This window comes from Mastigoproctus giganteus, chromosome 4 (genome assembly GCF_048544385.1).
Source record: "Mastigoproctus giganteus isolate SK-2022 chromosome 4, ASM4854438v1, whole genome shotgun sequence".
NCBI classification, from domain to species: domain Eukaryota; kingdom Metazoa; phylum Arthropoda; class Arachnida; order Uropygi; family Thelyphonidae; genus Mastigoproctus; species Mastigoproctus giganteus.
This window is the reverse complement of record NC_143578.1, coordinates 73865079-73890516: the sequence shown is the minus strand read 5'-3', so window position 1 is coordinate 73890516 and position 25438 is coordinate 73865079. Positions and strand designations below refer to the sequence as shown.

The 25438-nt window shown below is 39.6% G+C and overlaps 1 protein-coding gene across 1 annotated transcript in view; it reads right to left on the bottom strand.

Annotated features, from left to right (window-relative positions):
• Positions 1 to 2684: 2684 nt before the first annotated feature.
• The window catches only part of LOC150086835 (cuticlin-3-like), a 111579-nt gene continuing 88825 nt past the window's right edge, over positions 2685 to 25438 (bottom strand). Inside the window, exons 7-9 of the mRNA XM_090371609.1 lie at positions 22659 to 22809; positions 13313 to 13499; positions 2685 to 3079 (exon numbers count right to left, since the gene is read on the bottom strand). Coding sequence (XP_090227735.1) covers positions 2778 to 3079; positions 13313 to 13499; positions 22659 to 22809 — 640 coding nt within the window. The 3' untranslated portion in view covers positions 2685 to 2777. The remainder of the gene's footprint in view (positions 3080 to 13312; positions 13500 to 22658; positions 22810 to 25438) is intronic.

The following is a 25438-nucleotide window of genomic DNA, read 5'->3' as shown; positions in this document are numbered from 1 at the left end:
GCCTAGGTATTTTAACTCTGTTTTCAGCCTGATCGTCCTGTCAATTTTTTTATTTGTGGTGGTCTTGTCTGAGTTCGATAGCCTTTTAATAATACGGACTGGGTTTTGGTCGGAGAGATGGTTAATTTGTGCTTCTCAGCCCACATCAAGAGGTTTATAGCGCTCTGTTAGCGAGGTTCTCCATCTGAGTCTTGGAGTTGGCGGCGAGGAAAAGTGAGATCATCCGCATAGCCCTGCGAATGGACGTTTCCAAGGTCCAAGCGAAGAAACTCGTCGAGGACGTAATTCCACAAAAGTGGACCAAGCACAGAGCCCAGCGGACATCCATGATAAATTTGGCGTTCCACCCTGAGTAGGAGTAGGGGGACCTGTACTGTTTTTTTTTTTCTGTTATTCAGATAGCTCCGGATGCAGGCGAAGAGATTACCTGACAGGTTTGCTTCTCCCTCTCTCTCTCTCTGGCGAAGGAGCTGCTCAAACACCGAATTACACAATGTGAAGGGGGAAGGATACTGAAGAAGACAAATCAAAACAATGAACTGACTGTGTGCCGCCTCTCTTTGACTAAGCCTTTAAGGCCACCACTTCCTATTATTAATTTTGATGTGAATATTAAAGAGCACGACTTAATGAAGGAGTCATATGAGTGGAATTTACTTGAGTGTGGCCTTGAAGAGGAGGGGTTTGCTAAAGAATGCAAAGTCTTTGTTTCTCAAGATTTAGTAGATATGATAATAGAAATTGGTAGTTTTAGAGTTAAGGATTTCTTAGAGCGTTCTCAGCAAGGCGCCTCCGTAGCCAGGTTGGGCAGGAGCAGCAGTGTGTAGCACACGCTTCTTGATTAGACCGGGGTTTGAGCCCGTGTCCACCAAATACGGAGGATGCGGAAAGGTCAGGGAATGACCAACGCATATCTCCGGAGCAATATGGCCTTAGTTGCTAATGCTCCTAAAAAATAACAAATAACGTTCTCAGCATATTTATTTGGGCTGTAAAAGTCACAAGTTCAAGAGGTATTTTTTAAGTATTATGTACTTACTACGGGTGTCTTCACTATGGACATACGGCGGGACGTTGTGATTTAAAGGAAATAGTTTGTTCTCATTGTGCAAGGAGCAAACACTCAATATTTTGAAGACTAAATGCTCAAGGCATAATACGTTATGGGTTGAAATTAACTACATAATATCGATGTAAATACACCATAGTTTACCCATAAGTTTAACTACTTACGTAGTGTAACAGCATCGTTTAGATTTGATCTCATATTGTGGCTACCTTCACAACGAGATACCAGGTATTGCACTACTGAGAGGTGCCCACTGAGAATAAATAACAGTAGTCTCCTCTACTAGAGAAGCTTTATTTATTCGAAGTAATGCAATACCTGGTATCTCGTTGTGACGGTAGCCACAATGAGAAAATCTAAACGATGTCTACGTTACACTACGTATGTGTTGTAGTTAAACTTATGGGTAAACTATGGCGTATTTACACCGATATTATACACTCTTATTATGTATGTTTATATAAGAACATAAAACCTACTTGTGCGAATTGTTCAGCTGTGAATCGTCCTTCGTCGCATTCTGTTCGAATCGCACTGTATCCATCGTTCCAGAACGTGCTGCAGTTGATCAGGAGGAGGACAGACTTTTTAGATTTTGCTTCAGGATGCATGGACTTGCTGTTGCTTCAAGTTTTGTACTGAGTGTTTTCCTCTTCTACTTCCTTTTTCTACTGTCTTTTCTCTTTCTTATCCTTGCTATTCTTCTCTATTTGATATTATCAGTACGCAAATAGCAGATCCCTGGCCATCTTCACTTACCAGGGATGGTAACCAACCAGTGGCAGTATACGTCTAAAATTATATGTACAGTATTGTAAATAGGTGGTGAAGTTGCCAGAAAAGGTGACTGAGGCCGCTTAGTTTAAGAAATTAAAAAAAAAAAAAAAAAATGTTTGTATCAAAGTTAAGATCTGGTATTAATTAAACGTGGTGCAAAAAATCCATACATACAGTTTACATATAATTATAATTTTATGTTCGTAAATTTATTAGTAATAATGCGCTTAGTAATAGTGCGAAATTAGTAATTTCTCCAGCGTGCGTTCTAAATACAGACGAATCTATATAACAATCCCCCCCCCCCCCAAGAATGAGAAGACGATCGTTATATCGATCATAAAATAGCATTAGGTTAATGAGAAATTGGCTGGCACCAGGCATGACGTAGCCGAGTGGTCAAGAGCGCGAGTGCAGTAGCACACGCCTTTGAGTGGCCCGGGGTTCAACCCGTGACTGCTAAATACGATTTACATTTGTATTGCTTGAATTATTGTAAACTCCACTGACCTGGTAGTCGTGCTGGAGTATAAATCTTATCAGTATCAGCCGGCACCAACCACATAGGACATTATAACGTGTGGAACGTTAAAAAGAGGGTCTCTATAAAGAACTTCATTGAAACATTAAGTGCATAAAATACATTGATTAACGAGATGTTTCGTTTGTGAAAATTTGGAAAGAAGACCCCTCAAAAATTGGATTTATGATCCTTTATGTTGTAGGGAGTAAAGTATTTTACATCTCCATATGTAAAATCTAAATTATGAACAATTTGTTTTAAATAGCTTTGTATAATGGCCGTGTAAGTATTACCAATTCCATCTTTCCGAGCTAATGTAGTAACGAGACAAACAAATTCGAGATTTTATTTTCAACATGTGTACAACAAAGATGTATAAAACATAAATTTACATGGCACAGCAGCGCTTTAATAATACTGATTTCTCCTGACTTCAAGAGATGGGCTCAACACAATCAACTCCCTTTCACTTGCAGATGTAGAAACTTTGCCTCCTAGTGATTTACTGTACGATTGCGCCTGTAATTCTGGGTACTGTCGACGCCTCTGAAGTAATCGATTGTGCTGATAGTTTCTTGGGGACCCAATTATTTGAGCGGATGGGAAATTGAAATTCCTTGAAGGTGTGATGGCACTTGACCTTTGTGTTGGATTATGATTGAGTTGGTACACAAAGGAGCTGGGATACACAAAAAGATCGTTGCTTCTTACTGAAAAAAAAAAAAAAAAAGAATACAATAAAAGTATATAGAGAAAAGGCAGAGAAGACAAAATAAAATTAACTGAACCTAACGAAGAAGGGGCACTATGCACTCTTATTATTTTGATCTCCTCTCTTCTTCGTTGGGTTTAGTTGATTTGAAGCGACTTTCTCTTTCTAATTGTCCTATTCTCCTTTTACTTGTATACAAGTACAGTACAAGAAGGTGTGTGTGTGTGCGCGCACACACACACACACACACTCCACTAAATATTCTACTAAATAACCCTTGATGAGATTCACGAACAAATTTAAGATGACAAACTTGATTCCAAGATGCTATGACGAAGGAACTCAATCTAACGTTCCGGACAGCAGTATAAAACAAGTGTCATCTGTTACCCACTACAGCTACCACCTGCTTAAACTCTTATTTTCTTCCCCTCTTCTCTAGTACATACTTTTTTTCTATCTGTTATTGGGTGGTTTTCAGTAGTGCATCAATAGTGGAGCACTCCTGGATTGAGCCAAACTGGAGTGCGGAGGCTAGTCCTTTGGTTTCATAGACAGACTGGAGACGGGTGAGAAGTAATCGGTCAAATACTTTTCCTATTATTGTAATAGAGCAATTGGACGGTATGCTTTGGCTTTACCAGTGGGACAGTTGGGATCTTTGACTAAAAGCCTGAGGTTGGCGTGTTTTCGAGGTGTAGGAAAGGAGCCTTTATTAAGACACGTGTTCAACAGTCATACTAGAGCATCGGGTGCAGCAGACCAAAGGCGTTTGATGGACCTCCCTGAGGATGAGGTCCAGTCTGGGAGCTTTTCCGTTTTTAATTTTATTTATTGCTAATTGTTGTTGTAGGATTTTAGGAGCATCAGCGACTAAGGCCATATCGCTCCGTGTATATTGGCTGTAAATTGCGTTGTATGAGGTCGATTATCTGTTTATTGGACAAAAGACCTCAGTCTCCGGGAGAAAAACCATGCTAACCTCGCCTGAGACCGACTAACTCGGCCATGCTGTGAAAAAGGCTAATAAAAATTTCTCCCGTCATCGACGGGACTTGAACTCAGGTCTTTTCCATCCGGTGTGGAGAGGACGGCGATCCTACCAAATATGCTACCCACGAGGGCTTATGGGTAATGCAATCTCCTCTTCAGCGAAGGATTCTTCAGTCGATCTCAGGCGTAGATAGCAAGGTTCCCCCCCCCCCCGGAAACTGGGGTTTTTCGTCCAGCAAAACAGACAAATTGACCATAGAACACACGCAATTAACAGACAAAAGACACACAGCACTGCAGATGAATTGAAATATTCGGGGGACCTATGTAATAGTTTGTTTTTAGTAGTAGCCTGATTCTCAGTGATAACATTTCTATGTACTACACTGTGAAGATCAGGATTGTCTTGGTAGATTATTCCTTTCAGAATCTTATTCATTGTCTCCTCCCAGGAAAACCTCTCAGAGGTGCCCTCAGAACGGATAGAATTGATGATATCTGTGGACCCTACTTTGTTCCTTATGAGCTTGTGAACTAAACCCCAATGGTTTTATTGCCTTCCTTCCCCACCAGAGCACGCCAGGAACTTTGTTTGGCATGAACAGTTGTTTGTGTATTCTCTCCGGACTGCATTGTATCTTTCTTTGTATTGTGCTGATGTTTGAGGTGGGTGTTTTCTTCGTTTTCATTGTAACTCTCTCCTTACACGCTTGAGAAAGCAAGGCTACTAAACTATTATATTAGTGTCAAATGGAAAGTCACATTCAATCACCCATGTGCATTGTCTGTAAATTGCTTGTTTTCTTTTCGATTTGACTGCTTTGCTGGATGAAAACCCCAAAATTTCTGGGGAGAAAATCTTGCTATCTAACTCAACCACGGAGTGAAAAAAGCCCATAAGTTCCTCGCGTGATCGACGGGATTCGAACCCGGGACTTTTCCACCCGATGTGGGGAGAACGGTGACGATACCACTGTGCTACCGTGCAGACGAGAGAGCAAGACTACGAAAAAAAAAAAAAAAAAACCCTACTAAATTATTATATTAGGATCACTTGGAAATTTTATTACAACTACCCATGTGTATTGTGTTTGTAAATTGCGTGTGTTCTCTGGTCAATATGCCAACTTTGCTGGACGAAAAACTCCAGTTTTTCCAGGGGATGGAACTCTTGCTATCTACGATTGAGACCGACTAATTCAGCCACGGAGTGAAAAAAACCCATAATGTTTCTCGCGTCATCGACGGGATTCGAACCCCGGCCTTTTCCACTGGTAGGACGGTGATGATACCACTGTGCTACCCGCTCAAACAAGAGATCAAGACTTCTCCTCGTCTCACAGCTCATGTTCTAGGCCTCCAAGAGCCGACGTTCATCCGCGCTTTAAAATTTGATCTTGCACTTTAACTTACTGATCATTAGCCGTGCTCCCCTGCCTGACAAGTCAAACTTAAGGGAGCATATTACCGCCTCTACTCTATTGACCCTATACTTCTGTCTCCAACCCTTCAGTCTCCCCTCCCCTTCTATTTTTCCAACTAGCGTTCATCCCATGTCAAAATTATCCTAGCTCTACGCCCAAAATTCTTAATTCCATATAACTTAAAACTCCTTTGGCCTGATCCAACCTATAGCGCTTCCCCCCCCCCTTTTTTTAAAGTCCTAGCCACTTAAATCGCAGTAAAATAGGTAGCAGGATCTTCCAGAGTATTTATTTAAAAATACTGGTTTAACATGGTCTGCTGCTTCCACGCAGCTTAGTGTGGGCAAGGTTGGGTCTCAGCAGGGGGTCCAGCGGCTAAATGGCCAGATGAACAACGGTACACGACACTACACCCAACAATATCCATACACTTTTATATCTCTGGCCTTTACAGCGTAGTGCAACACACGACAATGTAGACTATGCGGAGATATGGGTAACCCTGGTGCCATTAAACCTAATGCACTTTACACTACACTTTTACCGCTCCTGCTCAAAAACAACGTTCATCTATATAAATCTTCATTGGTTAGATTCTCAAATATTTACAACACGTTAAAATAAATACTTGAACTCAACTTTTTTTTTTATTATACATCATTATCATCATCAGCCATTTTCAATCCACTGCAGGATGAAGGCCTCTCCAGCAACTTTCCAGTTCCATCTGTTTGAGCACTGGCCCAAAAACTGGCCCATATACTACCCAAAAACTCATGAATTTCATCTATCCTTCTCCACCTTTGTCTTCCAGGTTTTCTTCTAGCTCCTCTTGGGTACCATTCTGTTATTTTCTTAGTCCATCTGTCATCATGTCTTCGAGCTGTGTGTCCTACCCAAGACCATTTTAGTTCTTTAGTTTTGATAAGAATGTCCTTTACTTGAGTTTGCTGCCTAATCCATATGTTTCTCTTCTTATCTAACAGTCTGATTCCCAATATAATTCCTTCCATTCTTCGCTGTGTAGTTCTCAGCTTCTCTTCCATTCTTTTGGTGAGTGCCCAAGTTTCACTTCCATAAGTCATAGTGGGGAATATACATTTGGTTCATTATTTTACGTTTCAGGCAAACTGGGATATTGCTCTTAGTATGTGACTATATTTTCTGAATGCTATCCATCCAATATTTATTCTTCTCTTGACTTCCAGCCATTTATCATTATTACAGCTAATAACTTGTCCCAGATAAGTATGTGACCACCTTTTCAATTACTGCTCCTTCAATCATTATTTCCCTTTCTGTGGCATACTCGTTCATCATTACTTTTGTTTTAGCCATATTCATCTTTAGTCCAGAATCCTTACTAACCGTGCATAACTGATTAAGATTTTCCTCTAATTCTTTGGGATCGTGGCTTATGACCACAATGTCATCTGCAAATCGTAAATGGTTTAGGTACTCTCCGTTCACATTGACCCCTTTCTGCGACCAGTCTAATCTTCTGAAAGCTTCCTCAAGGGCAGCAGTAAACAGCTTCGGAGATATTGTGTCTCCTTGTCGAACTCCTTTCTCGATTTTAAAGTTCCTACTGTCTTTGTCTAGTCTAATAAAGGAGGTAGCACTCTCATATATTTTCTTCAAAAGCATCCTAAAATGAGGCCTCCAGACCTACAGTACTCAAGGCGTGGCCTGGCCATTGCCTTATACAGAGGGACAATCACCTCCTTTTTCCTGCTAGCAAAATTTCTATATATCATTGACAAAACCCCATGACCTGCCTTGACAGCCTGTCTGCATTGCTCAGAAAACTTCATATCTGACTGCACAATTTAAAAACTGAATTTAAAAACTTTCTGAGACCACTGTACTCACCTTTACGGAAGCAAAAACCCTTTCCTTTACCCCTGATGGTAATTATATCTTTAAGTAAATCCCACATCAGTACACTGTAATCATTGCCACCTAGTGGTTCCTTTATCTGCAAATTTTTAATACACGAATGATCACTGCTGATAACCAGATCAAGAGTATTGCCCTGTTGCCTCTCGAACATGCTGCTGCAGAAAACAATCATTCAATAAATCCCCAAAAGTCTTACTAGTGTGTGCGTGACCAACCCACAAGTTCCAGTCAATATCTCGGAAGTTAAAATCCCCCATTATAAGACATTCTGATTTACTAGCCCACTCTATTTCTCTATACAATTGTTCATTGTACTCATTCGAATAATTAGGCCCATAACAGACTCCTATTCTTATTTTTGCCTTCGCAGTGCTTATGTCACACCAAACTGACTCAACAGTGCATTGTTCATCTATATCAACTGGATGCACTTCTTTTGATTTTGTTTTTCTTAATTAGCAGCATGATGACACCTCCCTTTCTATCCTTTCTGTACACATTGTACTCCCCAAATTCCAATTCTGCATTACTAATATCAGAGTGTGACACCACGTCTCTAATATCCCAACAATATCCGCCTTTGATGTCTTGATCAACACTTCAAATTCATCAAATTTATTTGCTATACTTCTAGCATTGGTATACATGCACCGATTCCTATTCCTAGTTACCCTGACACATCCCATATACCCACCTGTTTCACAATGACTGCCATCAATCCCTGAAATCCCCATCACCCCTCGCTCCAGGTCGCTATTTATTTTAATAGAGGTTGTGCAGGAATCATCTTCACCTCTGCCTGCGGCTACTTTTAACCTTTGCGTCTGTGAATCCTCCCCCCCCCCCCCCAAGCTAGCAGTTTTCCGAACCACCTAACACTGCCTCGATAGCATCAGCAAATATTCTTGCACCCTTTCTATTTAAGTGTATCCCATCCCTGTAGAAGCAGTCTCTCCTGTTAACAAGCACAGACCACGCTGAAAAAAATTCTACCCTTTGAGCCTTGCACATTCCCTCCAGGGCCGAATTGATTGACAAAGCTCTAAGCGTGTATTCCCTCCTAACGTGTCTGGGAAGAATTGCAAACACTTTCAAATTTAACCCTAACTCACTACTTTTTTGCAACATTGACCTGTACTTGTTAAGTAAATCTGCAGATCTCCTACTCTCAATGTCATTGGTGCCTGCGTGTACTACAATATCAGCTTTTGTGCTGGTAAAAGATGATATATGCTTTACAACGTAATCAACTTTTGCTCCTGGCAGACATACCCTGGTCCTGTTCTATCTATCCTTTTTACACAAAATATTCCCTGTCTCGCTGACAATAGTCACCACAATAACTAGTTCCTTTGGGACCAGCGCATTCTGCCTTGGAGATTGCCGCTGTGTTGCCTGAAGCCCGGGAGTGAGCTCTGGCTTTGAGTTGGGCAGCTGAGAGCTTGACGGGCCTTTCATATTAATTTCTTCGAGGGCATCTACTCTACACCTCAAGCTCTCATAGATGCCCAGTAGAATGCTGAGTTGATGCTTAATTTCTAGACACTCTCTACACCTGGCACACACAAAGACATCCTCCTTGGCTAGATCATATTCTGTTCCAGAGAGTTCGGCAAACATTTCACAAGTAGCACATTTTTTTTAGGCTGTTGATGCGTTGGAGAATCGCCCCCCTCAGTTCTCCTCCGAGTCACAGCACTCTTGTCCCTTTGTGCCCGTTGCTTTGCTGCTCTAGTCTGGGGCATGATATTTTAAATTAATAAGATCAATAAATTTAATTAATTAATTGTCAATACTATGCTATCTAATAGAATCCTAAATGCAGTGATGCGTATTACGCATCACTGCATACGTTAGAGCTGCTTAGTTACCACAATTAAAAATCAATTCCCTACTACTGTATACAAAAACAATGACTGCAAGATTCGAACGAAATAACGGTTTTACATATATTAAATAGTAATCTACAAAAACTCTTTATCCAAATTAAAAATAACCAGCGTAACTTAACTATAAGACTACGTATTAAGTACAATATAAAATAACAATTAGGTAAATAAAAAGGCAAACACTTATCGCTTTTTCGGAACCTGTAATTCCCAGCTGTAATTTTTAAAGAGAGTCAGCGATCAAGGGATTTACCCTTGATCTTCCATTCAACCTTTACCAATCTTTTAATTTTTGCATATACTATTCTGATTTTATCTTTTAGTACTGGCCATGAGGTAGGAAAGTCAAGCGTTCATCAATCATCACTCCTAGCTACTTGACCAAGGGGGCATCTGTTATGGAGCTGGAGAATATATTCACTGTGAGTCGCCTCCCTTCACCCAGTTTGCCTTTTAACATTACCATGTTAGTTTTATGAAGATAAATCACCACTTTACGTTTATCTGCCCAGGATTCTACCGCTTCCAAAGCTGACCGAGCTCTTTCTTCTAGCTGCTTCCTCTACCGATCATACATCAACAATGTTAAGTCGTCGGTATAGGCGATCGGATCGTAACCAGACCATTTTTGTTCCAAGAGCTCATACTAGATTCCAACTATAAGACCCTACGCTAGAGCGTAGGGTCTTATAGTTGGAATGGGGTACCCCTCTTGTTAACTTCTTTCCTTACCTGAGTATATCTTGTCTCTATCCTCACATATCATATTAAAGTAATTTCTCGTCGTTCCATAAAACAGTCTTGAGCAACCCGTTCTCCTTAATCGAGGAAAGAAGCTCGGCCACCATAATCTATCAAATGTCCCCTAAGTCAATAAAAAATACCTAGTTCTCAAGAGTCTACTGCACATTTAGAACCATTTTTGAAAAGGCATCTTCCGTAGATTTGCTTCTCCTAAATCCCTAATGCCTAAATCCCTAATATGAAATGAAAGGGCTAGACAACCCTTTCTTTTCATATTTTTCTCCAGCCTATTCATCAAAAGTCGTTCAAATATCTTGCCAAGCACGGGCAACAGAGCTACTGGCCTATATGAAGAAGGATTCGTCGGATCCTTTTCAGGTCCCTTTAATAAAATCTTTATATTGGATTCCTTCCATTGAGCCGGAAACAATCTCCTCTGCAAATTATATTATACAACATCAGTAATTGATTTCTGTATTTATTTCAAACCTTTTCGCCACATCTGCTAATTTCCATCTAACCCTGGCGCCTTACGCCCTTTGGTTTTTTCTACAGCCATCACTAATTCCTCCACAGTAAACTCCCTTTCATCTCCGTTATTTTCATATTCCATTTTCAAAGATCTAATATATCTTTGCAAATCACTTTGAATACTCTGCCTATCTTCTATAAACAAGGAGGAGAGCACACTACCTATAGAGGATGTCCAATCATATGTTTTTACACTTCCACTTGCCACTGTATGATAACTTTCAATTTTCATTTTGTACGGAATATCATTTTGTGTGTTGTTATGTTGAGTGCCAGTGCCTAGCAACTTCGCAGCCAGGGGGCAGGGAACCCCCTGACTCCCAACCTTGGCTACGTGGAGGCGCGCCAGGGGATCACTTCTAGCGGAGGCTTATAGGGCTGTCGGGCAAGCCTGGGAACCCTAAGGTATTTGAGAAAATGAAAAGGAATTTAGAGGGAGAAGTATAGGAATAGGAAGGAAGGAAGGAAAGTAGACAGAAAGCAAGGGAATGAAAGAAGGCAAACCCTGAAACAGAACAATAAAATTGGTTAGAGTAAAGTAAATAAGTAAAAAAGAATACTAGTAGGCAGAAAACTATCTATCCTGACTGTACTTAGGATAACTGATCCTAAGATTATCCCAGTCGACTTAACTGGATACAACCCAATAAAACAATAAAAGTCCAGACACAAAACCATTCTGATCTAAAGAATAATTTTACATTTACGAATTAAATAGACAGAATAATATATGAAGCCTAATATGTAACCAGTAGATAGCATAATAACGATAATTAACTCTTAAAATGAAACTTTCATAAGTGTTAACAACTCCAGTGCATTGCAGCAGTACACGCTAATTTTGATGTAACAGTTCCTATATAACACAGCTTCCATAAATTTACATTACCAATCCCTAGACAACCAATCCATAGTCCATAAGTAACGGAACAAAACATCTAAAACCTCCAATACCAAAGCTACAAAGCATTTAGGCCACTAACCAAATAATTAACTTTCCCCTCCAAGTGTCGCCCAAACACCGGAGACGAAGCAATAATATACATGCATACTACCTCCACATTTGTATTCCAAAAGAGTGTTGTGAAGTCATCTACTCGGCTTGAACTCACTACATTAAAAAACCTGACCTCAAGAATGCAACCCCATAAAGCACAAAACATAGCTAAATAGTTAATTACTTTAACACTCAAGAATAATTACTTTTATCTTGTCATTAAATACAACCTATACAACCTGCCCGGGAGCCTTAAACAACATAAACAAGCTAAATTATCATAATAGTTTCATGCTGAACAACCAGTCCTTATTTTTAAACATTCAAAGCATTTAACTTGTCACTCGGTTCGCATAAACCTTGTTTCAGCTCCATTATAGTCAACCTCCTTTTTCCAAGACAGTTTGTCAGTAAAAGTTCAAGTTTGGATTCATAAGGTCTGGGCCACAAGTTTAAATTTATCTTTCTTTCAGTTATCAATGGAACTAGGTTTGTTAAGTTCTAATCTCAGGTAACGAATAAAACTCATCCAGAGAGAAGTACTTGAATCCAATCGAGAAAATACTTTTGTCTTAACAACATTATAACAGCTCCTCTCACTTCGGACAAGCACAAAAGACATTACAAGAGGCACATTATCAGCATTGAGCAATTTAATTTAAATTACAAGACTATTCGAGAAAGAAAGACCTGGAAATTAGTTCCAGATTATATATATATAATCTGGAACCAATTTCCAGGTCTTTCTTTCCTGAACCATATATATATATATATATATATATGGTGATTCACGAAGACAGCATAACTTCAGTAGCTGGTGCTCGGAATATTTACGGAGTTGTGTAGTGTTCAAAGATTCTCGGCAACGCACCATTGCGAATGGTGCGTTGTAGTGTAATGTGTACAGAGTAGTGTCCTGTTTTTGTATTCCACTTTACTCTCAAGATGAATCTGCAATCCACATGAAAGAGGATTGTGTTCGATTCCCATCACCGGCCGGAAATGAATCCCATAGAACATATCTGGGACTACTTGAATCGACAAATCCGGCATTTGGATTCTCCACCACAGACAAAGTTCATCTGCTCCTATTTTCTCTTTTTCCTTTAATTAGATCATGACCTGAACATTTAGCTACTCCCTAGCGCCTGAACAAGTTAAGCGTAGTGGTGGAGTGTTACTGCCCTTGCCCCCAGGAGGCAGTTCTCGGGTAGATTTCTCGTCAAGTTAGACTTTGTCTTTTTCAACATCATTTATTCTGTGGCATGAGTTGTATGGTATTTCTTAACAGGAAAAGCTGACCTTAAAATATTCGCAAATACGATACACTAACACCTCATGGCGTAATTTTATTCTTGAAATTTTAAGCAACCCAATCACTCCATGTTTTTACTTCACCTTTCACTCATACATACATAAGTGAGTTTCAATATTTATGCGATAATACACTAATGCAATAATATAGTGAATGCATAATCACTATATTATCACATTAGTGTTTACCATGAAATTGGACCATCAATTAAACGCTCTGGTTCAAGTCACATGGTTTTCTTATTTCTATGAGTAAATCAGCTCAGAAAATCCATGAATTCATTCAGATTTATGAAATTTGTTATTGTTCTTGGTTAATAATATCGGCTACTCAATGACAGTTCTTTTATAATCTAAAAAATTGGCGAAGTAATATGATGGGAAGTGATACGTCATATTATTAATGCTAGATGTTTTTTAAACTCTCCAAATCTTACCGTCTATGTCAATTTTCTTTTCCTTTTGAGGCGGTTCTTTTTCATTAACGATGAGCGTTACCTGGATTGCTACCTCATCTGGAAATTTTCTAGTAACAAGAGTTGGTCTGTGAGGCCTACGATATGCATTTTCCACATTTCTTCTTCTCCTGCCATAACTGTAATTTTCAGCATCAGAACATCTGACCTGCATTCAAAAAATCAAATAAATGATTTGATTAAATTATGCGATAATACACTAATGCAATAATATAGTGAATGCTATATAGTGAAAATTTGGATTATATATATTTTATTTTCAAACGCAGCTGTTAAAAAATAACTAATAACTGAAAAAGTGTTAGAAAAAACCAAATTAAAATAGAGGAGCAATAATAATAACTACACTGCTCCACCGGTATAGTGGTGTACCATAGAATAACGATGAAATGAGGAAACAGTCTTCGGACAGGTATAAGGGACATTTATAGGGATTCTATGAGAATTACCAAAAAGGATCACATTACAGAATTCGATACAAGATGCTCAAGAATATGGTCACATGATATCAGTACGGCGTATGATCCCCTCCAACGGCTAAACAGTCCTGAAAACAGTGAACCATGCTCTATATAAGGTGCCTATGAGATTCTGGGCAACAAATCCCATTCTTCCACCAGCGCAGGACTTAGTTCACAAAGTGACCGAATATTGGGTGTCGGCGTGCAATGCGACGTCCAAGAGCGTTCCATACATGTTCGATTGGATTTAAGTCAGGTGATCGTGCTGGCCACGGCAGTTGTTGGATATATTTAGTTTTCTCCACCACTTCAGCTCTCCATAAAAATCCGAACCAATGTGCAGTAGCGTTGTCGTGCATGAAAAAAAGAAAAAAAAATCCAACCACAACCCTAAAAAGTCGCACATAGGGTTCAAGGATCTGTTCTCAGTAACTCTGCACATTTGCGGTACCCCTATCAAAAACATCAAGAGGGGTGCGGCCCTTTATCATTATTCCGGCTCCACACGAGAACACCGCCTCCACCGTAAGTGTCTCTTCTCTGATGTTGGAGGAATGGTACAGCATTCCTCGTTGTCTCCATATGAAATAACGTCTAGAATCTGTTTGTAGGCTAAAACGGGACTTATCAGAAAACAGAACTGTATCCCATTTGCCAGGGCTCCAAGTCTGAAGTTCATAGCACCAGTTTCGACGAACTCTGCGGTGATTTGGGGTTAATAGGATACAAACCACTGGCTTCTTTACGTAGGTACACTGAAATTGAGCCTTCTTAACACAGTCCATTTGGAAAGCCTTTCACCTGTGGCCGCAGCAATCTGAAGAGTCAGTTGATGACAGGATATAGTAGGGTTCCGTCTTGCTGTTAGAGCCAGATAGCGGTCTGTTCCGGTTGACGTGGCACTCGGGCGATCTTGGCCAGCTCTCTTTCTGTAATGGTTCCTGTCTCCTGAAACTGCTTCCTTAGTCAGAGACGACACTACGTGATACATTAAGTCAACATGCCACCTCCGCCTGCGACTGCCCGGCTTCAAGTCTTCCAGTGGCCCACCACAACAAAGAATCAAACGATAACGACTTGTCATCCTCGTTTAGATGATTTGGTACCCACTGAGCGGCGCTTCCGTAGCCAGGTGGGAAGGAGCAGCAGTGCGTAGCACACGCTTCTTGATTAGACCGGGGTTCGAGCCCGTCACCACCAAATACGGAGGATGCGGAAAGGTCAGGGAATGACCACCGCATATCTCGGAGCAATATGGCCTTAGTTGCTAATGCTCCTAAAAACCAAATAACAAACCCATTGAGCAAGCCAAAAAACGAGAATGAAGCGGTCGTCACAACCCGTGTTTTTATAGGTATGAATAATTTGGGTTATGTGCGGTGTAACTCAGTAAGGTGGTAGATCGATTTCTGTTGGATACTCGGATATATTATATCAAATATTTGCCTTCGGTAGCACTGCGCACAATAAAATATTCATTAAAAACAATTTGTTCTGTTAATTTTGTCGAGCAGTGTACTTAGACATATATAGTTGTATTATATCTGTTTAATAACTTCATGAATAGTCCAATTTTATTAAACTTATATGTACTCTTAGACACTTTGTGATACTGTACCTGTATATTACTTCTGATGCAAAAATACACAAAGAATACTGCTCAACCTAACAATAGTTAAAAATCAAAGTTACTATGCCTTCGTAGGAGTTAGTGGCACTGCTTGTACCGCCACTGTACGACTGGGTGAAGTGCACCGTTGTGTTTCACCCAGTTACCCTCATCACCTCAACCTGGACAGACATTCCTCCTTTCAATCACGTTACAGTTGAGGTTGACTGCTTATCACTTTCTTTAGTCTGGGAATTGAAATTTACGCTAGGTATTTTCTTTCTGGTTTTTTTTTTTCCTGCCGCTTTATTTTTCGCCTCATCTTCTTCCTTATGTTGCTCTTCGGCTTTTTTCCCTTTGTTTCTCCAGAAATACATGCCTGTGTGATTGTAGTGACAGAATTTCTGATTTACGTTCCACAACAAGAGCAAGAGGAGGCTCTTGCTCTTTATAGTTCTTGATTATGGGAGAGGGTGAACAAACAACAGTTAATATTCATCCTTTTACCTAGGATTACCTGTTTCTTCAACTAGTTTTCTAGTGTTTCTTTAGCTGTACATGTTTCCAATTCTTTGTCTTCGTTGATTTTTTGTTGTGCAGTTATTTCAATATATAAGTGACCTCTGCAGGCAGGTTATCCTCTTCCAGAAACACATTGGGATTAAAGGCATAGACGCCTCTAGCGAAAACACTGCGTGCAACCTTCGCGCTAGTCAATCTGTCGAACGCAACCAGAATAACAGGCTTTCTTCTTGAGGTGATGAGAAAGATCTTGAAAAGAAAAGCATCTCCTTGTCACTCATCGGCAGTTCCAGTGCTGGTATACTATCTTCAGAGGAGTTCCTCAAAGGGAAGTATTGTCTGCTGCCCTTTTTTGCTGCAGCATTGGAACCTTTTCTTGCCAACAGCCGTAACATATTATCGTATGCAGACGACCTTATTTTTTTTTTCACTTGTGAGAAACCTGAAGCAGCACCCACAGTCTTCCAAAATGCAAATATCGGATATCAATAGCTGTTTACAGTCAGTCGGGCTGAAAATAAATCCATCCATCCATCCAAATTGGCCGACCGGGCTAGCCGAGTGGGTAAAGTACCTGCCCGGCAACCCAAAGGTCGCGGGTTCGATTCCCGCCTCGGGCTTGGATCAAAGTACTGCAAAAAACCTTGGGAGGTGCAATATGGCCACAGAAGCCGATGCGCCAACAACTACCAAGTCAAAAAAAAAAAAAAAAAAACCATCCAAATTGACACAAATGACATTCGCTAAAAGGAGGAAGAAGATCCTACCGTTTACTATTGGCGGCGTCGTAATTCGGAACATCTATTATCAAAATGACCTCGGCTTGGTATAGAACAGAAGCCTTTCCATCCAGTATCATTTTAGAGAAGCAAAAAAAAAAAATAAATAAATATATATATATATATCTTGCTGTCTTTTGGATTTCTCGACAAGAATTGGTTAGATTAAGCAATATAAAACTAGTCAAAATATGTACAGAGTTGCTTTTTATGCCTCAGTGATTTGAGCATAGGTCCCACCTACATATCTGAAACAGTATATCGGGCTGCAGTGCGGGATACCAAAAATGGCTTAATCGAATAGCTGGAAACCCCCTTACCATCTCCAAGACATCCTTACTCTCACTCTTCGAAAAAACCCTGTGGATGATTATAATTGCAATTACCATCTGGAACATAGGCACCCTTTGTAAACATATAACGGATTTGATCCTCCAGACATTTATAGACTCGCCAAGCAACCTACTACTAACAACCTGCGACCAACAGAGACGCAGATATGTCCCTCTCTTGATCAGCTAGCTGGGCTGTTTCGTTAACATGTTCCCAAATATGGACATAGAGCTACAGTATAAAAAATCTGTTTAAAAAATATTTACCGTAATTGAAAGAAATATAAGTCAAAAAATGCATAGCCGAGTATTCTAGCGCGAGGATACAGATCTATAGGCGCTGAACTGACTGTGGTTCAAGCTGGCTTGATTACTAAATATGGTAATGTTCTTCTATTATTTCTATCTTATGAACTCGTCTGACGTTATTAGCATTAGTAGACGCATATGATGCAAGAAAGCAAGCTAATGCAGCATCAGCAAAAAAAAACAACGCTCCCATTTCGCCCCTCCGTTCGATCCAAATACCTGTCCAGCTCAGCCTTAAATTTATTTAGGCTTTCAACTTCCACCAACAGTACCAACCGTTATTTGGTTGTGCAGGAGTAGATAGTATGAATCAGAGCTGTAATACTCAATATGTTCTACGTTGATATTAATATTTGTAAAATAATAAGAGGAGTTTACCTCAATACAGTACGTAGAACACTTCCGTTTGATACTCTCCAGAAATTAAAACGAAAAAATCGAAAACTTACATTAGAGTAAAATATAAATAATTAAAAATCAATAATTTAACACAATCGAAAATCAATTTAACGCAATTAAAAATATTAAAAAGAATCTAACGAAAATATTCAAATCGATTTTCCTTCCTGAAGCTGTCAACGCTTTTCGACCGTATGTCGTGATCACAGGAATGAAAATTACTGAACAGGGTTGAACGTGAAACTGAAATAGTGATTATTTGTCTTCGCGCATGCGCGTAAAGGTCCACGCATCGGAGATCAAATATGGCCGCAGAACATTAACAGACTTCTCATGTAATTTAATTTCTACGGTTTCTGCAACTAATAGTCGCGTATAATTACGTTGGACATTAAGTATTTTGGCCCCGTTAAATAAAAAAGTATGTTTTTCGTTAATGGCATGAAAGGCTAATTCTGACGCTGCTGAACGAAAAGCACGAACTGAGGCTTCATGTTGATTTACACGAATATTCAGAGAAAACCGCGTCGAACCTTGGTAAGACGAGTCGCAATCACCGCAAGAAACGTTGTATACCAGGTCATTAAGAAAGAGAGAGAGAAACTTTTATATAGTATGTTGCCCCAGGTAAAATCATCAAAGGGTCGGTTGCAAACTAATCCAATGCCAATTTACACGATACAACTAAACGATAAATGAATATTGACTCACGGCATCCGATGATATCTTTTGATGAGTATAAACAGAAATTATATATCTTTCTATTAATAAAAGCCAATCATATCTGTTCTCAAATTCCAGTGGTCAGTAATTCGCAAATGTTTCTTACTGAAATAATCGGATTCGTTTTAAATTATTCTTTTTTTTTTTTCTTTTACGTAAACCCCAAACACGAGAGGTATCAGAACCTATAGTACTTAGTACCGTGCTTGGGTTGGAGGTTGAGAAGACGACAGAATATATTTGTTGACATTGGACTTGAACTTCTGTAGACTGTAATATTCAGGAAATACGTATGAAGGAAGGTTGTTCCAGAAAACGGCAGTTGAATGAATAAACGAGGAAGATGAAAAGCTGATTCTGTGAGGTTGAAGTTGGACAATAAATGGATGTTGGCTGGTGGCGGCACGTGTTCGAACTGTTTTGAAAGAGATAGCGGGAATTATAGAAGCCAATTCAGAAGAACAGTGCCCACGGAAGTATCTGTAGAAGAGGCATGCAGCAGAAACAGTACGTCTATGAGACAGCGAGTGGAGAGACTGTTAGAAATGAATCATTAATTAATCTAACTGCCCTCTTTTGAATAGAATCTAGAAGCCTGACAGAGGTTTTGGGGGCACCACCCCAGATGTGGGAACAATATTTCATGGCAGGGCGGATTTGCGATTTATACAGAGTGAGAAGCTGTTTGGAAGAAAAGTAACGCCGAGAGCGAAAGAGAAAACCAAGTTTTTTAGATGCAGAGTAAGCAAAATTTGTAATGTGCTTGTGCCAAGAGAGATTAGAATTCAAGATAATTCCCAAAAGAGATATATCATTTTGCCTAGAAATTGGAATGTCACTAAAGATAAGCATAGGATCAGAAGAATTCTTTTTGCGAGATATAAGACAAGACTAAGTTTTAGAAGGGTTGAAATCAACTAAGTTGTCTTTGCCCCACTGGAGAATTACATGAAGATCGGCATTTAAGGAATTGGTAGCAGATTTTCGAGAAGTTGAAGCTGATTGAGCATGGCAAGGTTTCTCAAAATGGAAAGTACAATGCAATGTGCTATCATCGGCAAAACTATGCATAGGATTTCCAGTCAATGGAAGCAGGTCATTAATATAAAAGAGGAAAAGAGTTGGGGAGAAAGAACTGAACCTTGGGGGACACTGGCATTAGTGGAAAAGTTAGAAGACAGAGAGCCATCTACCATCACCCTCAGAGAGCGATCAGAGAGAAAACTGGATAACCAATTAGTAAAAACACTTGACAAACCATAAGATGGAAGCTTATTTAGACCTTTATACCAAAAACGATCGAAAGTCTTTGAGATGTCAAGAGCAACTACTTGTGTTTCACCGAACCTTTCCATTGAATTAGTCCATGAATGGGTAACATAAGCCAGAATATCACCAGTGGATCGACACTGACGGAATTCATACTGGCGATCGTCGATCAGACGGAAGGTTTCTAGGTAGTTTAAGAGTTGGCGGTTAATTGATTTCTCCATTAGTTTAGAGAGAGTAGAAGTAATTGCAATGGGACGATAATTGGATGGGAGGGATTTGTCACCCTTTTTAGGAACTGGCTGGATATGAGCAAATTTCCAAGCAGAAGGAAAAACACCTTTGGAATAAGAAAGTGAAAAAAGGCGCCAAAGAATAGGAGTAAGTTCAGGAGCACAGGTTTTGAGAACAAGTGGAGAAATACCATCAGGACCTGGAGCTTTCTTAGCATCAAGATTCGTCAAAATCCTTCTGACATCCTTTTGATGAAAGACAACAGGGGGCATTGAATGGAGCGTGTTGGGAATGGTGGGAGGTGTTTTACCAAGATCATTAATACATGAGTTGGAAGAAAAATGGGACGCTAGCAGGTCAGCTTTATCCTTGGCTGAAGTGACAACCGAACCATCTGGTTTGGACAGACGAGGGAGCCGAGATGGGGAAAGGTTGCAGCCAGTAGCTTTGGCAAGACACCAGAATGCTCGGCTACCATTAGGGCAAGAAGCAAGTTTTCTACTCTTAGCCTGTTCGAACTCTAGTTTGGACTGATTAATAACAGCTTTACAATTGTTGCGAGCTTTGGTGTAGGCAGAAAATGAAACTGAAGAATTAGAAACAAGCCAATTACGATATGCAACATTCTTCTCTTGAACAGCCTTAACACATTTATTGAAAAACCAAGGTTTAGATAAAGGACGAGATTTTTAAGTGGAGTGTGGGATAAAGGATTCCGTTCCTGCAAGAATAATTTCACTGACACGATCTGAGCAAATGTTGACATCATCAGAAGTTTTGAAACAGTAATCCGACCAAGGAAAAGAAGAAAAGAAATCTCGCAGGTCATCCCATTTTGTATTCTTGTAATGCCAAACAATAAGAGGTTGGGAATAGCCATGAGATAAAGGCTCCATTGGAGAAGAGACAATTACTAAGTTGTGATCTGAAGTGCCTAAAGGACCTCTCACTTCGACCGTGTACTTAGAAGGGTTGTTTGTGAGAAAAAGATCAAGCGTATTGGCTGTATGATTAGGATTGTCCGGTATTCTTGTAGGTAAATGAACAATGTGTGTAAGGTCATTAGTGATTGCAAAAGCCTCAGCATCTCGACCAGCTGGGTCGGTGTGACTAGAAAACGGAAGCCAGCTGGAGTTGTGAACATTAAAATCACCAAGGAAAATTACCTCACTGTTAGGAAATTTGGTCTGGAGAAAGTCAAGTTGCAAAAAGAGGAAGTCAAAGAGCTCCAAGTGATTAGTGTAGTTGGGAGAACGGTAGAGACAACAGATGAATTTGACACAATGAGGTAGAGAGATTTTAAGCCAGAGAAGATCAAAGAGAGGAGATTCCAAATTGCCGAGTCTCTGACAGGGAATATCAGAACGGACATATGCACAAGTACAACCTTTGAGGCGAAAGGAATCATACAGCGAATAATTTGGGCAACTGAGATGAGCAGTATTTGAATCACCCGATAACAGAGATTCTGTCAGAAAAAGTACATGGGGTTTGGCAGACCGCAAGTGGAAATGGACATCATTGAGATTAGAATTGAGACCACGTATATTTGTGAAATGAATTAGGAAGTGTTTGGGAGGTTTAGATCTTTTCGCAGATAAGCTTGCTATATTAGTTTTACAATTCATGGTGTATTCAATAGTAAGAAAAAGTGGGTGGGACATGCTGTATGAAGTAATAAAATTTTTCGATATGGCGTATACACGGTAAGAATATACCCAGATCCTTGACATAACGTGGCCTCGAAAATGCCACCCCGCATACACACTACTCGGACTCCCTCCAATCACTATCTGGCAGAGTAGAGGTAGCAAGATTATACACTAGCTGATCCGGAAGCCTCCTAGAGTTCGGTAGGTTCGATCCGGTGTACTAACTAGCAGGTGGCCTGCGAACACTGTTTTAGAGCTGTACCCTCGAAATGTAAGGAATATTGGATCTCGCCACGATGTTCATCATAACCTCAAAAGTCATCAATACTGCATGATGGAAAAGATACCGGAACTTAGCTCTAGAGACTAAACATGGGTTTTACCACTTCAAGCCTCCAATAAGCAAAGTGGTGGTATTGCACGTGTTGATGAGTCATCTACCACCTAGTACAGCCTGGTAACATAGAGGGGCAGCATTCCTTCATGTGGTGTGGGCGCCACACCTCGACCTCTGCTTACGTTGGTTCACACCTGGGTAGTCACCCGCCATGTACTTGTGCATGGAGGTTATACCCAGGATTACTAACAGTCCCACCATCGTGAAGGTGCAAGCAGAGGATTTGGCTGTCACAGACGGTCCGGACTTCGGCAAAATTGGGTCCACCTGACTTGAGTGTCACCCGAATATCAGTTCCATCAGCGTTTTAGACTCCTAGTTAGCAAGTACAGCTTGTCTGGAATATCAGAGGGAATGTCTGTGACAACCTCAACAACCTAAATTCCTTCTGAATACGTAAATATAAAAGCTCAATCAGAATTCATATTTAGCAGATGTATCTAGTCATCGTTCAGTTATTCAATTTCAGCATAGGTAAATAGAATAGAATCTTTAATTGCAGTATGAGTTACATACAATTAGTCCTGTAACGGCATGGTAGTGTCAGGCGTTTACAATACATATTTACATCCATTCAGACAAAACAGATAACACATAAGAAAATATAAAACTTATACCTACTGGTATGCAGTAGTTCGGACATAAACGGACTTTTGCCTTGAAAGTCACAGCTGGATCATCCGGAAATTTGAATGCTGAAAATTGACCCCGCAGACTTTTAGAATTTGGAGATTGCGATAAAGAGGGGAATACGGGTGACTCCTTAATACACCTGGTTAAGAAATAAATGAGTTAGATATGAAATTGTGAAAATTAAATTAAGTGTCGGTAATCACTTCTAATTATGAATGCATACAAAATGACACTAAATACGAAATCGGAAAAGTCTACCAACTATAGTAATTTTTATCGTATTCCTCAAGAAAATGGAAAAGAAAGGACATTTTTTGATAACCTTCGTTTTTATATAAAATTAGAATTTTTTTAAGATAAAATACAATAAATAAAACTTTTATATAGTTTGTTGCCCTAGCTAAAATCATCAGAGGGTCTGTTGCAAAATAATCGAATGCCAATTTACACGATACAACTAAACGATAAACGAATATTGACTCACGCCATCCGATGATGTCTTTTGAAGTTATGCTGGGAATTATGGCGAGATCCAATTGATCATTTATTTATCCCTATTCTATGTTACACTTGTTGGGAGATAACAGCAATTCAAAGCTTTTTTGAATTGAGAACGGAATTTACTAGACTGAAAGGAGAGATTGTAAATATGCTTCCGTGGTGTAAGATTTGAGTTAAGGACTTTTTTCAACAGAGCAGGAGGTATTTCATCAAAGCTAGTGGCTCCCTTTCCTTTCAATTAATGTCCTGCTTCTAAAATCTCTTGATCTGAGAGCTGAGCGAGAAAAAAAGAGCTCCTGATCGAGCACTTGGCAGATTCTCCAAGAAGAGGGTATACGGCGTATATCTTCCGCTACCACCTCGAAGTAAAATGACAAAGTACTCGTAGCTAGTCTTGGCTGAATGGTCAGATACGAAAATGTAGAAGCACATGCGCTTTGAGTGGATCACGGTTCAAGTTAGCGTGACTGCTCAATGTGTTCATGATTGTATTCATCGTCAAAAAATAAATATAAACTCCTGTGACCTGGGGGGTCGTACCGGAGTATAAATAAAAAAATGTCTTGACCAGAGAGAGAGAGAGCTCTCGATCGTTGATTTCTTCGACTGCTCTCTGTTAAATGGAATCAAGGATTTTTAGAGTATCACCACACAAATGATATTTATTCTTAGCAGGTCGTATTTGAGATTTGGCAAAGCAAATAGTTCTTAAATCGATAGAATGCTGGAATCGAAAGAGAAAATGTGGTTTTTCGGATGATGCTGGGAAAGCTGAAGACACGATATGGTAGTTAGTATATGGATTATTAGAGGTTATGATAAATCTGAACTTGTTTGTATTTCTTTATCGTGACCCTCAAACAATCTGCTCATAAATCTGAGTATTAAGTTATACGATTCATAAAACATTTTTCTGCATTTGTTTCAGAATGTTAATCAAGGTCTTCCTTTCAAATGGAGAATAAACTGCAATTCAACAACATTTAAGAGGATATTTGAGAATTTTGTTATTTCTGTAGTTGTAAGATGCGCTACTACACAGCTTCTTCACTCTACCAAACGAGAAAGTAGAAATAATGGAACAATCTCGTATTCCACCATTAATCGGAGAAAGATTTTAGAATTAATACTCTCTCTCTCTCTCTCTCTCGATGAAACTGAAGCAGTTGCTCTTGACATTTCAAGGATTTTGATCGTGTTGCATAAAGGTCTTCTAAACAAGCTCCCATCATATGGCCTTGCACAAACAGCTTCAACTTCTCGAATGTGCATCATTAATTCCTTAAATCCCAACCTCTAGGTAATTCTCCAACGGAGCGAAGAAAACTTTGTTAACTTCAGTCCTAAAACTCAGTCTTGTCTTATTTCTCGGGAAACATCTACTGCTCTAAGGCTCGTCTTAGTTTAATTCTATACATCACATATCTTTATTAGAGTTCACCCTGAGATGTGCTCTCTCTCTCTCTCTCTCTCTCTCTCTCTCTCTCTCTCTCTCTCTCTCTCTCTCTCTCTAAGTCCAAATATTGCTTTCTCCTCATGCCCTCGTGAGTATTTGTGTTAGTATTAGTAACGGCCGCATGGTGCAAGAAAGCCTATGGCTTATGCTGCACCAGCCAAAAAAAAAAAAAAAAAAAATCCGAGCAAAACAATGATAAAAAAAAATAAAAATAAAAAAATAAATAAATAACTAAATAATAATAATTAATAAATAAAAAAATAAAATAAAAATAAATAAAAAGGAAATTAAACCTATCATCCTATGTGCTTCCCTTACCCGAAAGTATTATCCAGATGACCTTTGAATTTCCCCTAACTGTCCGCCTCTACCACCCATGAAGGCAACTTATTCCAGTAATTTATAACTCGCTGGCTAAAATAAAACTTCCTGCAGTCCAATCTAAACATTTCCCCCCGTAACTTGAATTTATATCCCCTAGTTCTAGCATCATTTATAATCTTGAAAATTTCGTCCTCATTCATTTTACTGATGCCTCTCAGAGCCTTAAACACCTCAATCAAATCTCCTCTAAGGTGTCTAGTTTCCAAACTCTGCAACCCACATATTCGAAGTCTTTATTCATAAGGACGCCCTTTTGCCGATCTCACCAGGCGAGATACCCTTCTTTGCACCCTTTCAAGAAGCTCGATGTCTTTCTTTAGGTGCGGTCTCCATACTTGAACACAGTATTCCAAGTGTGGTCTAACATAAGCCTTATATAATGGGATTATCACGTCCCTATCTCTACTTGCAAAAGTTCGATAGATCA